Source organism: Tachyglossus aculeatus, chromosome 19, assembly GCF_015852505.1.
Source record: "Tachyglossus aculeatus isolate mTacAcu1 chromosome 19, mTacAcu1.pri, whole genome shotgun sequence".
Classification (NCBI taxonomy): Eukaryota; Metazoa; Chordata; class Mammalia; order Monotremata; family Tachyglossidae; genus Tachyglossus; species Tachyglossus aculeatus.
The window spans coordinates 8,921,449-8,936,264 of NC_052084.1; the positions used below are offsets into that span (position 1 = coordinate 8,921,449).

The 14,816-nt window shown below is 39.7% G+C and overlaps 1 protein-coding gene across 1 annotated transcript in view; it reads left to right on the forward strand.

The window, feature by feature from the left end:
• The window catches only part of EPRS1 (glutamyl-prolyl-tRNA synthetase 1), a 47,584-nt gene that overhangs the window by 12,588 nt on the left and 20,180 nt on the right, over window positions 1-14,816 (forward strand). Inside the window, exons 8-18 of the mRNA XM_038760961.1 lie at window positions 946-1,138; window positions 1,454-1,625; window positions 2,211-2,444; window positions 3,226-3,310; window positions 3,524-3,583; window positions 8,474-8,584; window positions 9,655-9,791; window positions 10,928-11,135; window positions 11,601-11,713; window positions 13,145-13,262; window positions 14,453-14,797. Coding sequence (XP_038616889.1) covers window positions 946-1,138; window positions 1,454-1,625; window positions 2,211-2,444; window positions 3,226-3,310; window positions 3,524-3,583; window positions 8,474-8,584; window positions 9,655-9,791; window positions 10,928-11,135; window positions 11,601-11,713; window positions 13,145-13,262; window positions 14,453-14,797 — 1,776 coding nt within the window. The remainder of the gene's footprint in view (window positions 1-945; window positions 1,139-1,453; window positions 1,626-2,210; window positions 2,445-3,225; window positions 3,311-3,523; window positions 3,584-8,473; window positions 8,585-9,654; window positions 9,792-10,927; window positions 11,136-11,600; window positions 11,714-13,144; window positions 13,263-14,452; window positions 14,798-14,816) is intronic.

A 14,816-nucleotide genomic window follows, 5' to 3' on the forward strand; every position in this document is an offset into this window, starting at 1 on the left:
AAAAAGTAAGAGAGCATTTGAGGCTGTGTAGACTCTCAATGAATTCCACCCCCACCTTCTCAGTCAGTTGTATTTGAGCACTTGCTGTGCAGCACACTGTACTACGCGCTTGGGAGAGTACAAATAAGAGTTGGTAGACACGGTGCTACCCACGATGAGCTCTTCATCATCATCAATGATATTTATTGAGCACCTGCCTTGTGCGGAGCCCTGTATTAAACGCTTGGGAGAGTAGACACATTCCCTGTCCTCAGCGAGCTTACAGTATAAAGACATCTTTAGGAGTTTGCCATCTCCACAAGCTTGTAGCTATGGCTTTAGCTGGTTTTAATTCTACTCCTCTTCTTTCCCCTTCATCACAGCTTACAAAAGTGATGTTTTATTTCTTCAAGAATTGCCAGGGGCGGGGGTTATGCGGTGAAGGCAGTTATGCAAGTGAGCAATACTATGTAGTCAGAAATTTGAAAGTTTCCAATGTTCGTACACTGTCTTCATCTGGAAGCATTATCTTTGAAGAGAACTGGAGTGTCTGGAAAATGATTAATAGGCTACTACAAATTGCTTAAAACATGACCTAATCAACTCTTTCTAAAATGGGATGAGTAATTACCATTTTTTCCTTTCTATCTCATTTTTTCTCTCTACTCCCATACTTTCCTTCTTAGAGAGTGTGAGACTAAGGTTAATATCAAAATGTTTTCTACCATACACTGTATATGGGTGCCATCTAATGCTGATTATGCAAGGGGCTCCTAAATCTTGTAGGGTCATCAACTATTACTCATATTGTCCATTCCCTCTTTGAGAAAAATTGACTGGCACCTAAGCAGTAACAGTAGAAGAACAGTGCCAAGGGAATTCTAGTAAAAGGGATTAGAAATCATTTGCCTCTGATTGAATGCCTGGTCATTGAAGTAAACGATTTGTTTTGATTACATTTTACAGGTAATCTTGGAGGATGTTGCAATGCTGCATATCAACCCAGATCAGTTTACTTATACTTCAGACCATTTTGAAACAATAATGAAATATGCAGAGAAACTTATTCAGGAAGGGAAAGCTTATGTGGATGATACCCCTGCAGAGCAAATGAAAGCGGAAAGGGAGCAGAGGACAGAATCTAAACACCGAAAAAACTGTAAGGTTCATTTTCTGCTTTTTGCTTGTTATTACTAGGAAATCATCAAAACTTATATGACCTCTGATTTAACCATATAAATCATATTCATGCCTTCCCTCCAAATATATGACTAGGATTGTTTTTAAGAACAAAAAGTAGCCCAAAGACTCCCCCCGTTAGGGGAGTGTGTGTGCAGTTTACAGATGTGATGAAGTACAGTTTGAAATTTTTTTTGAAAGAAAATTTGAGCCTGTCATAGTGTTGGTACAAGAGGAATGTGAATTAGATCAGTAATGCCGGAGTTGAATCAGATTGTCACTTTAATTTTATTAGCTGTCGAGAAGAATCTACAGATGTGGGAAGAAATGAAAAAAGGAACTCAGTTTGGTCAGACTTGTTGCTTACGAGCAAAAATTGACATGAATAGTAATAATGGGTGCCTGAGGGACCCTACTCTTTACCGCTGCAAAATCCAACCACATCCGCGTACAGCAAGTAAATACAAGTAAGTCTACTTCTTCATTGCTCAGCTCATGTATTGCAGTTGCAGGCCTCCAGAATTGTATGAAGTTAGCTGTAATACAGACTCTTTGGGCAGGAAATGTATCTTTTATTGTACTCTCCCAAGTTTCTAGTACAGTCTTCTTCACACATTAAATATAATATTGAGTCAATGTTTTTGATGGGGCTGCTGCTGATTTGTCACATTTCAGTGACCCTGCCCTCTGCCTCTCTGATTTAATCCATTTGATGCTGTCTGTCTCACCTGGCAACCATCTAGTTTCAGTGGCTCCCTAGTATCTTCAGCTCAGAAAGTGACCTCAGGGAAAGCAGTATTTTTAATAAATGGCATTTTTGGTGAACTAAACCAATATCTGTTAAACCCTTTTGTAATCACCAGGTATTGTAGATCTCCCCCTCTAGACTGGAAGCTTGATGTGGGCAGGGAATATATCTGTTTATTATTGCACTCTCCCAAGTGCTTAGTCCAGTGCTTGGCACACAGTAATCGCTCAATAAATACCATTGGGTTGATGACTGGTTGAATTAAAACCAACATTTCTCTTACTGCTATTCATTTTTTTTCTAGCATTTACCCCACATATGATTTTGCGTGCCCCATCGTCGACAGCATTGAAGGGGTTACTCATGCTTTAAGGACAACAGAATACCATGACAGGGATGAACAGTTCTACTGGATCATTGAAGCTCTGGGCATAAGAAAACCATATATTTGGGAGTATAGTCGTCTAAACCTAAACAACACTGTTCTGTCGAAAAGAAAACTTACGTGGTTTGTCAATGAAGGACTAGTTGATGGATGGTATGTGTTAACGGATGGAAGCATCGTTCTTATTTCAAATGGGTGTAGTGTTCTGCAGTGAAAAGCCAAGTCATATGCATTGGAAGCTTGGCAGGTGCAAGGAAGTAAAAATAAAATTGGTGTTGGAAATTACACATGAACAGAATAGCGTACTTTTATAACCTGGCTGATTTATAGACTCCTGCCCAGGCCGACAATTCAAGGCCTGCCTAACCCCGAACATCAGTATCTGAGCACCGAGTCAAATTGGAAGAGGTCCAGACTCTTCCAGTTTATAGGGGCCCTTTCATTCCTGTGCAGTGGTCTTTGTGAGCTACTGAAAATTGTATTACCAAGAGCCCAACCGATTATTGCACATTAACTTGGGGCTTCCCAGACGGACACTCTTTCCTGTTTGGTTTGTAACCTTTTGCCCTCTCCCAAAACCAACACTCAACCTGCTCAGCCCTGGGTTTTACGAACCCGTTGTCCTGGCCGAGCCCCTGCAGTGCTCTCTCTTTTGCAGAGTGAGTCGGAATGTTTAGCATTTTCAGACTCCTTTTCTAGATCGAAGGAGCACGGCGACCCAAGTAGAGCTTCAAAGACTCCCAAGGTTCTGCCTCTATTGCTCAGGAGGCTGATGGGATGGTATGATGGTAAAGATTAGGGAATTAATTGGGGAGTACATCATGGGAGTGGTGGGCTTCGAGGAAGACTTTGGAAGAGGGGAAGGATGTGGTTTGGTGCAGTTCAGGGCATTCCAGGTGAGGGACACTTTCAGTTTTATCCTGTTTGTTTTCAGGGATGACCCAAGGTTTCCAACAGTACGCGGTGTGCTTAGGAGAGGGATGACAGTCGAAGGGCTGAAACAGTTCATTGCTGCTCAAGTGAGTTGATGTAATTTTTCATTTCAGTATCTTCTGAGTCATTCAGGCTTTATATGATTTGTGGGGTTTCTCTTTTCTCATCTTTTTGGCCCTGTAATGCAAAATTGTGTTCAAAAGGAGCAATAGATAAAAGTAATATTTAATAAAACCAAATTTTCAGGTAGCAGTTGAGTGCTCTGGGGACGTGAAAATATTTTAACTTTGTTTTTCCAGGGCTCCTCTCGGTCAGTTGTGAACATGGAATGGGATAAGATTTGGTCATTTAACAAAAAGGTAAGATAGTTTTCGTTGTTGGTTTTTCACTGTTGTACTCCACTCACGGACATCAGAGTGAATAATGAATCTGGCATTCATTAGAGTACTCATTATAGTGAAGTGATTGCAGAATGTTGCATCATTTAGCCTACTTCCAGGAAAATGGAATGTTTCTCTCTTCTAACATACAGATAGCACTAAGCATATTGACTCGCTAAGTCGAAATAAAGGTGTTTGTTGTTTACTTGGAGTTTTGGGAAAGGGTAACGATTTTTGCTGTGAATCTGATATGAAAACTTTGCATTTCATTTTTCTGCTTTCAAGCTGCGAGCTATCTGTAAGAAGGTATTACTTAATGCTTTTGCTTGCCTTTGCACATAGCTTTCGGCACTTTAAAGATGCATAATCTCAGTTGTCATTATGCAGCGTTAGAGCACAATCACATTTTTATAAAGGGCAACAGCTTTTACAAACCCATTAAAAATGCATTATTCCTATTTTTTCAATTCTGTCCTCTGATTTTCATAGTGGCAAAGGGAAGATCTCCTAACTCCATTAACAACTTTTCCCTCCTGGGGTGAGAGGATTCAGGATTTTTTTTTAAAAAAATGTGCATTTCATGAACTTACTGAATGTAGTTCACCAATTTTATTTCCTGTGCTTTACTGTATCCAGTTAGCCTAAACTGAATGTCAAATAAGGAATACTGCATCTTGATATGGTTAATTGCTAGTTGGCAGCAGTTGCTTGGACACTATAATAAGGCAAATGATTAGAATGCCAATTTGAAAACTTTCTGTGGTTGTGTGGATCGCGTACATTTTTTTTTTTTTTTTCATTTGGATTGCTGCCTTGGTTTTGCTGATGCTTTGCCCTATTTAAGAAGTAGTTGCTTATCTGGCTTGTTGTGTGCCCCTTCCTTTCCTGTGTTTTTGTCAGTTGTGTAGAACATAAAGGATTATCAATTGGTCTTTCTGTTGCTGCAGTGATTCAGTGGAGCGATCTGTATTTAAAACCCAAATTCAGAGTTGATGCATTACAAAGAAAACCTCACTGTTCTGGGCCCCCAAATCCTTATGTAAGCCCACACCCTCAAGTTGATAGTGTAAATTAGTGGTATGTATTGAGTGCTTACTCTGTGCAGAGCAGTGTTTTAAGTGCTTGGAAGAGTACAATATGATGTTCAAATTTTGAAAGGTTGGGAAATTGGAAAGCACTCTGAGCAGATGCAAGCAGTAACTTTCTTATTGGGGTCCTGCTCCATTGCACCCCTGTTTACCGAAACCCTTTTGTGGTCCCCATGTTTATGGAGCATTATCTAATTAGCGTTTGAAAGCCACGCAGAGTAAAGTCTATATGTACACTGCCCTGCCACCAGTGTAAACTCCTTAAGGGCAGCAGGGACTGTGACTGTGTCTTTCTGCTTATTCCATATTCCCAAACCTGCTAGTTCAGAGATATGCCAGACAATAAGCACTCAGTAAATACTACCCGTGGAGGTGCTGATGACTTCCATGGGCCTGAGAGTCAGAAGAACCTGCGTTCGAATTCCGGCCCATCACTTTTCTACCGTGAGACCTTGGGCAAATCACTTCTTTGTGTTTCAGTTACCCTGCCTGTCAAATGGGGTTTTAAGACTGCTGTGAGCCCCATGTGGGACATGGACTGTGCCAGTTTGATAACATCGTATCTACCCCAGCGCTTAGTACGGTGCCTGGCACATAGGAAACGCTTAACAAATACCGTTAATAGACCCAGCCCCACTTAACAAAATAAAGTGAGAACCAAATGAAAAAGGCTGGTGAGCAAAGCTTACCTTCACCAGACCTCTGAGCCCCTCTAAAGTTTTTAATTTGGCTGTTGACTTTGTAACCAGCAAAGAGACAGTCCAGTGAAAGTGAACCATAGGAAAGCGATAATGGAAGTCGAGAACTGAGGGACAAGGTGATGGGAAAGGGTGAGGCCTGTTCACAGATAATGAAATGTGAGAATGAAAGGGGCTAAGGGAAAGAATAGTGATGATAATAGGGATTAAGTAGTTGGATTTTCAAGATCTGAGTTATCTAGGGAGAGGGTTAGGATAGGAGGTAAATTCATACACAGTAATTATGGTATTTGCTAAGTGCTTACTATGTGTCGCACTATCCTAAGCACTGGAACATCTATTCTCCTGAACAGGGACTTGAACCCTGGAGCCTCAGCATAAAAGTCAAATACTGTACCGACTGAGCCAACCAGGTTCAGAAGGTTACTCATAAGTACAAGCTATGTTGATTTTTGTGCATTTAGTAATAGTATTAAACACATACAGTAGGCAAAGCAGTATACTAAGGATACACAGATGGAAATTAGACAAGGTCCTGGAGCCTCAAGAGGCTGCGTTTCATTTGCAATTTCAGTAAAAGCATTCTGAAATGTAGCATTCTTCCTCTCCTCTTCACTGCTGAAGAAACAAAGAAGCCGATTATTCAAATGCTAATTATCCAGATTGAAGCTAGCTTGGCTAATTAAAAAAGGGGGAAAAAACACACACATAAAACAGCTGAACAGAGTGGCCAAGTTCCCTAGTCTCCTTTTACCTTTTTTTAGTAATTTAGTAATGTCTTTCCCTATTAGTTCAGGTAATTGGATTCTTGTACTTCTCAGGGATTTTTTTCTGCTAAGAAAGGTCTGAATGCCATCAGCTTTCAGATCCACATCTGGCTATGAAACCTGAAAGATTGGAGGGAAGGAAAAATATGATTCTGTAATAATGTTGTTCCCAAAGACCAGAGTTATGGACTCTGAACAGTTGTCTATTGACAGGAACTGAGTAGTAGTTTAAAAAAATTTTCCTCCAACGTTCCTGTTTCTGGCCCACATGTTTAATTGTCTTGTTGATAAACTAGTTGGTACCTACTGGTTATTTTCAGTCTCTCCTTGAGGTACCAAAACTCCCTGTGCATTCCTATAACAGAAAATCAAACCCAGTGTTTGAAAACCTCTAACTCTTTGTCTTTATCCCATGTACCATTGAAACCTGTGTCCCCTGTCTCTGGTTTAAGAAGGATCCCCCGACCAGTTACCGTCCCCAACATTGAATCTAGCTGGAAGTTGTGTTAGGTGGGATTTGGTAAGGCTTATTGCCATCTAGTAGGAGCCGTGCTTCAGGGAACTGCAGGCTTCACCCAGTGAGTGAACTCCAAACCACAGCCCAGGACATAATTTCCAGGCTGCCTTTGATCACATCCAGCATCCCAATCAGGATTGTTTTTGATCTAAGGGAGACTGTCTTCTGACTGAACAGTCTCAGAGCACCACACCAGTACTCGTATTCAGCTGTCTGTACCCAGTGCAAACAGTCCTGGCCTTTTTTGGGGGGAAGCCTTGATCCTGACGGGAGATCTTCTTGGCCTCTTAGCAACAGCCTTGAAAATGGCTGAGGCATCACCTTCCTGATTTGCACCCCCCCATCTCCTCAACCCCATTCGCACAGGATCCTCCCTCCCATGACTCCTGCAACTCTTCTCTTTCTTGGCTCCAGGCATTTAGTTTCACAAGGCATTGGCAGTGGCCCTGCTTGGATGCGTGATGCTGAGATTCAGGCGTCTGTGTTTTTATTAGCCTCCGAGACCAAGGGCATTCGGCTCCTCTACACACATCCACCTGTCCTCTGAGCAGCCTACACTTTCTGTGGAGATTTATGATCATCTATGAAGCGAGAAATGTACATTTTCTGTCCCCATCTCCCTGCCCCCTCCAAAAAACCGGGGAAGTTGAGAGTAATTCCAGGGGTGGAGTAGAGCATAGTTTGTTAGGAAGAAGAGCTGTGATTCAAGACTTTTATATTTTGAGATTGCCTTATTATGGTGACCAAATGCTACTCTGCTATTCACAATGCAGTATCACCCAACATTGTGCTTGCATAGAACAAGAGAAAAAACAAACATGGGTGTTCATGTAGAATTGAGTCGTCGTCCCCCAACCCAGAGGAAATATTCTATTGATAGGTTTTAGCCTATAAAATAAAAATCAAAGCATCAATACAACTTTTTCCTCATTTGGGATACCAGGTGGAAATAATAATTGCCATTTGCCCAGGGGCTAGGGTTGCTCCCAGGTAGTAGGGGAAGCACGATAGGAGGAGCAGTAATTCAGAGTGTCAGGAATCTGTTGCAGCAGGGATATGTAGCAATGTTGTGAAAGTCCTTGGTGGTGGAAAGACTCAATACTCCATCCAAAATACCTAACTTCCTAAGCGCTTAGTACAGTGCTCTGCACATAGTAAGCGCTCAATAAATATGATTGATGATGAACTTCCAGTTTAGGGACAGGGAGAGTTGGCTTCAGTACTTGCACTATTCTGAGTATTGCACTTTTAAAATTGGTTAACTCCTTTCTGCAGTGCTCTAGCTTTGCTTTAAAAATGAATTATAAATTAAGTGGTCTTGTCTGTGCTAATAATGATGGTATTTATTAAGTGCTTACTGTTTGTGAAGCACTCAAAGTACCAGATAATTAGGTCAGACACTTCTTTGTCCCACACAGGACTTGCACCTAAGAGGGAAGGAAAACTGATATTTTAACCTCATTTTGCAGATAAGAAACTGAGGCACAGAGAATTTAAGTGACTTGCCCAGATCACACAGCAGGCTAGTGGCAGAACTGAGATTAAAACCTGGTTCTCTTGAGTTTCAGTCCTGTGCTCTTTCTGTTAAGCCATGCTGCCTCCCTGTGGCTTTTTTCTTCATTTTTTTAGATACTGAACTTTTAAAATAGTGAAGGGAATAAAAACAAGCAAATGCAGTAACTTAAAGAAATCCAGTTAATAGTCCTGTGTTCCTTTTGTATAATTTTGTTCATGTAAATTAACCTATTTGGATGAGGATCTGAAAGTGAGGTTCATTATTCTTTTGGTTTCTCTTGTAGGTTATAGACCCCATAGCTCCTCGGTATGTTGCTCTCCTGCAGAGCGAAGTAGTCCCAGTGAACATTCCTGAAGCTCAGGAGGAGATAAAGGAAGTGGCCAAACATCCGAAGGTAACATTGCTCTTTTACTTTGTGTTCTTCTCTTAGAAAAACTTGCACATTAAAGCAGTGTAAGAAGGGAGGCAGTGTATTTTTAGTAAGCAGTTAGAAGATTCTAGAGGTTTGATGCCACATTGATCAATATTTTTATGCATTCCCCAGTCCAATGAGCCAATGCTTTTTAGAGCGAGGAACTGGTTAGCCTTTCAATAAACTGTGACAGTTACAGAAGGCAGCAGTGGGATCTCACTTAAGCTGTGTCTTTTAATACACTTATCTTAGTATGAGAAAGCTATTTTTCATGTAACGCTTTGAATTATCAGTTTGAATTTCCTTATTCAGCACAGGAAACCATCTTATTTTCCTTGTTAGTGAGAAATTTTGTCATCATAAATGTGCCTTCCACGATGGGAATTTGTCCTCTGAAGCATTAAGGGTGCACACATTTCTTTACCTAAAGCCTCTGTCCTTTCCTAAACTTTATGTAGGTTACAAAATTCACAATCTGAACAACTGAACTTTGGGGGTACTATTTATGCAGATGGTTATATTTCTGAATCTGTCCTTCCAAGATTGGTGTGGCTATTAATAGGTTAAATTTCAACAGCTCAGCATCATTTAGTAGGTGCACAGTATGCCAGAGGTGAGCCTAGGGGAATGAAGTGAGTGGAGAGATTTGGCCCTAAAAATAAAATAGCAAAGTTAAATTTGTTGTGATGGTAGTAATTTATATTGTGCGCAGAAGCCTAATTCTTATCTGTGTATATGCTGTTTTAGTTGTGAATTTCACTTTTGACTAATGTGGGAATGTTTAATTTCTTTTTGTTTTTATGCACATTATATTAAAATAATTTGAATGCTGAAATCTTGGAAATTCAAGTAAAACTTAAAGTGCACACAATAATTCACTGATGTGTTAGAATGGAAACTATTACTAGAGTTGAAATAAGCAGTGATCTGAATTTAGCATGCAGATAACAGTAACTTTTTCCTCATCATTCCCAACTCTGTTTTGTTGTGAGGAAAGTAAATCCAAGTTGTTTCATAGCCAACTCCTTTTTTTTTTTTCTATTCCTCTTCAGAATCCTGATGTTGGCTTGAAACCTGTGTGGTATGGTCCCAGGGTACTCATTGAAGGAGCCGATGCGGAGACCTTGTCAGAGGGAGAAACCGTTACCTTCATAAACTGGGGTAACATCGATATCACTAAAATTCACAGGTAAGGAGCCATTGTTTTCAAGGGACTTCCATATCAAAACAGGGGGCAGCAGCCTTTTTCAGCAGCCTGTATGGCTAAAAGAGGAAAATGGAAAATGAGCACCCACCATTCATGATTTAGTAGTTAAAGTATCATTTGGTGCTCATTTGGTGCAGTGTTCTTTACTAGGCCTTTGAGAAAGATAGAATAATGAGATGACACATTCCCTACCCACCTGAAGCTTATACTCTAATGGAAGAGACAAACATAAAACTATAACTACAGTGATCAAAATTATTGCATACATATATACCTGACTGTGCTCTCCCTGTGCTCCCCCCTGCCACAGAACTTATGTATATATGTATAATTCTACTTATTTATATTGATGCCTGCTTACTTGTTTTGATGTCTGTCTCCCAACACCACACCCCCCCACACCCCTCAGACTGTAAGCTACTTGTGGACAGGAATTGTCTCTTGCTGTATTGTACTTTCCAAACTCTTACTACAGTGTTCTGTACACAGTGCTCAATAAATGCAATTGAATGAATGAATAAATGAAGTAGGGAGTGATAAGCTACTAGGTACTATAATTGTCAAAAGGGTTTCATAGCTCAAGGTCCTGGGCAATCAGTTAAATGGTGCTTTTTGGAGACAGTTGGATTTTAGGCAGGATTTGAATATCAGGAGAGCTCTGGTCTGTCTGATGGAAGGAATTCCAAGTTGAGGGGGGCAAGATGAGCTAAGATTGATTGATTGACAGATAGAGGCAGGAGAGTCAAAAGTTGGCTTGGGAGGAATGAATTCAACCAGCTGGGAAATAACAGGATAAGAGAACAAATAGGTAAATTGGAGCCAGAATGAGAGCCTTGAAGCAAACTGTGAGACTTTTGCACTCTTGAACAGGAAGGAATAGCAAAGGCGAAAGGACCAGAAGGTAGAAGAAGTGAGGGGCATACATACAAAGGAAAAGTACAAACAGATAAATGGGAAATAGAAAAAACACAGATATACGGAGGAATGGCTAGGGATGGAGAGCTATGGGGAGAGCTGTGGAGAGGAAAGGAAAAAGGATAGTCAACCATGGTCATCGTAACGCAGGCAAATCATATTTATTCTGTTGGCTATAAAATCTTTTTCTAACTTCTCTCTAGAAATCCTAATGGGAAAATTGTGTCCCTTGATGGAAAGTTGAACTTGGAGAACAAGGACTACAAGAAAACCACTAAGATTACCTGGTTAGCAGAGACTCCTCTGGCTTTGCCCATCCCTGCTGTCTGTGTTAATTATGAACATCTGATCACTAAACCAGTCTTAGGCAAAGATGAAGATTTCAAGCAGTATGTGAACAAGAATAGCAAGGTAGTTATCAGAAAGGAGACTTTGCAGTCATTTATTTTCCCTATCAAATTTCCTCTGGAATTTGAAAGACTTTACATAATACTAATTAGAAATTTGGAGGGAGAAAAGGGTATCTTATTTAAGTAACCGATCTCTCAAGAGTTGACATTTTTAAACTCAAGTGGAAGATTTTTATTTAATCATAAAAATGTAATATGCAATCTGTTTAATTAAATGCTTAATCAAAACAGTACTCATATGCTTCTTTATATAAAAATTGAATTTTTTAGGTGTTTTAGGAAAGAAGTATCTTCCGGTGATTGTTGTAATTTATTTTGTGTTCAACTGTAAGTAAGGCTTGCGGCAAATTTTCTGTATGAAATATTTCACAGCCTCTTTGATAGGGGTTGCTAAGTTGTGCCTTCACTTCAGGACTTAGAAATGCACTAATTTTATTTTATGACAAAGCTGATTAATCTCTTACAGCAAGAAGAACTTATGCTGGGGGATCCTTGCCTTAAGGACTTGAAAAAAGGAGAGATAATTCAGCTGCAAAGAAGAGGGTTTTTCATTTGTGATCAGCCATATGAGCCCATTAGGTAAATATCTATGTACTCTAAAATAATAATCTGTAGCTTTCCCTAGCTAGGATTTGGTAGGCCCAGATATACTGCAGGCTAGAACTCTCATGGGGCTTGGGAAAACCCATCGGTCACCTGGGATCTAAAACTGAGGGGAAGGAAAGGGCAGTGCAAAGCCAAGTGGTATCGAACACAAAGGGCCTTGCAGCCAATTTGAGTTTCAGGCCATGGGTCTATTACACTGAACCTGAAATGGGAGAACTGACCTGTCAGGGGTAGGAAACTTGCTTCCGCACTTGAGGAACTGTCTAGGAGAGCTCTTTTTAGCCCTCCTAATTCAGGTAATGGTGTGCTGCACAGCAGGTGATATCCGGGACCTGCTTTCTAACTATAGGTTTTGGACACTTTGTTAGATTAGAAAACAGGGTCCAGGAATCTTTGATGTATGGAAAGGAGGCTAGCTAAAAGGATATTTCCCCCCCCCCCCAACTTAGAAAAATGGATCTTTGGTTCAATTTCTTGCCCTGGGATGGCGCTTAGGTGTATCACCTGAATCCCACCTCCAGATCAGAAGTTGAGACATAGGCATCTCTCGTTATACTGCACATGCCACAGTGTGAGATCTTGTTCTTCAAAGCTTCTGTTACAGCAAAAATTATACTATTTTGTATGCTTACTAGAATTCAGTAAGACTTTTTGTAAGAGATTTCAAAATGGGACTTTATAATTGCTATCCTTTCTGAGCATTATTATTATTAGTATGGTATTCTGTTAAGCGCTTACTATGTGCCAAGCACTGTTCTAAGCGCCTGGGTAGACACAAGGTAATCAGGTTGTCCGCGTGGGGCTCACAATCTTAATCCCCATTTTACAGATGAGGTAACTGAGGCCCAGAGAAGTGAAGTGACTTGCCCAAGGTCACACAGCAGACAAGTGGCGGAGCTGGGATTAGAACCCATGACCTTCTGATTCCCAGGCCCTTGCTCTAACCACTACACCATGCTGCCTCTCACAAGCAGCACTAGTCATTGTATTATTATTATTCTCACTAGCATCTAACTAGTTATTGTTGTAGTTCTTATACAGATTGGGAAATAAATGCATAGTATCATTGTGTTTTACATTTGCTGAGAAAGCAGTTGCCTAGAGTCTTTCAATTTCAAAAACAGCTTGATTCTTAGCAGCTGCTCAGTAATCCAGCTGGTTGTGAAAGTGAAAGATTATTAATAATTAAAAAACCCAGGAATATATATATATATATATATATATATATATATATATATAATTACTACTGTTTTGGGACCAGACTAGAGTAGTTTGAACATGTAGAAGTCATTCCCTGTTAGCATTTTGAACCCAGCGTATTTTATTTTGATTATTTTTGCCCCTTTCAAGTAACCTTATCATACTTAATAGGAATTTGGAATTTTTTTCTTAATTGTTCTTTAGCCCTCACAGTTGTAAAGAAGCTCCCTGCATTTTGATCTATATCCCTGATGGACACACAAAGGAAATGCCAACGTCTGGTTCAAAGGAAAAGACCAAGGCAGAAACAACAAGGAATGAGGTAAATAGGTTCTGGTGTCCGCTTATTATTAGGACTTCAATTAGCACACTCGTTTTTGTCAGTAATGTACTGTATTTAGTAAATTACACATTTATGATGACCTTAAACTTTGTTTCATATCAATCGTCATTTTACAACTTTTATTTATTTTGGCATTATAAGAAGCACTTATAATGTGTGTTAAACACGGTACTAACACGGTGTGTTAAACACTTATAAGCACTTATAATATGTGTTAAACACGGTACTAAGTGCTGGAGGCAATACAAGATAATCGGGTCAGACACAGTTTTTTCTGTTCTAAGGGCTCACAGTCTGAGAGACAGCAGGTATTGATTGAATCCTCATTCTGCAGATGGGGAAACTGAGCTATGGAGAAGCAAAGTGAACATTTGGAATAGTATTCCGTTGCTTGGTAGAATTTAATTTCCTACACTGTGAATTAATTGCATGAATTTTGCTCTCCTGTCCTCATGGAGAGCCTTATGCAAGGCAGAAAAATCACAAAATTATTTTTAAAACGATGAAGGAACAGAGTCTTTTTAGTAGAATCTTAGTGCCTAAATCCTAAAGAATTGATCTGAAGATAGGCAAAGACTTCATATTTAGAGTTAGTTTTTTTTTTTTAGTGAGTCAACCAGCGGCATTCTTTTAACCATTCAGAGAATATAATATACTGTTCCACATCTGTATAATTAGCTAGAGAATCAAGTACTAGGTTAATCATTTTAAAAATTAACTTCTAGGTTTTAAATGAGCATTCCCTTCCTGGGTAGGTTACAGTAAACACACAATCCCAACTTTGTAAAACTTTTCTCAAAGCAGTTCTCAGTCATAAGGCAAAAGTATCTATAAGGCAACAGTGCAAGTATTAATGCACTATTTTGTGAGTGACTCAGGGAATTTCTTTGAAATAAAATGTGGGTTATGAAGTGGGTTCTGTATATCCAGGATCTTTTAATTATTTTTATTAAATTATTAAAAAGTTAGAATTTATCTTCAAATTTACAGTAATGTTGATTTAAAACTTTTAAAAAGGAAATGTGTTTTATTTGTTACTGATTTTCATATGAATTCTGAAAATAAGAAAAGTGGCATTTTCTAGTTGTATTGTTGGAAGACTATGTTTTTAAAGATGCCCCTAAGGTTGGTGTATTTATGTTTGCCGTTCTTATTTTACATGTCTTAAGGCACCTCCTGCTATCAAAGGAAAGTCTGTGGCAGTTGTAACTCCTACTACAGATGAGAGTCCTCTAGACCTCTACAACAAAGTTTTTTCTCAAGGGGAGGTAGTTAGAGAGTTGAAAGCCAAGAAGGCAGCAAAAGAAGATGTTGATACTGCTGTAAAACAACTCTTGGCTCTGAAATCTGAATATAAGATGAAAACCGGCCAGGAATATAAACCTGGCAGTCCTCCATCAACAGTGCAAGTACAAGATGCTGCCCCCAAGTCTCTGGATAGTAAATCTCTTTATGATAAAGTTGCTGAGCAAGGGGAGGTGGTCCGGAAACTCAAAGCTGAAAAAGGTTCTAAGGTGAGCAGAGTGAAATACG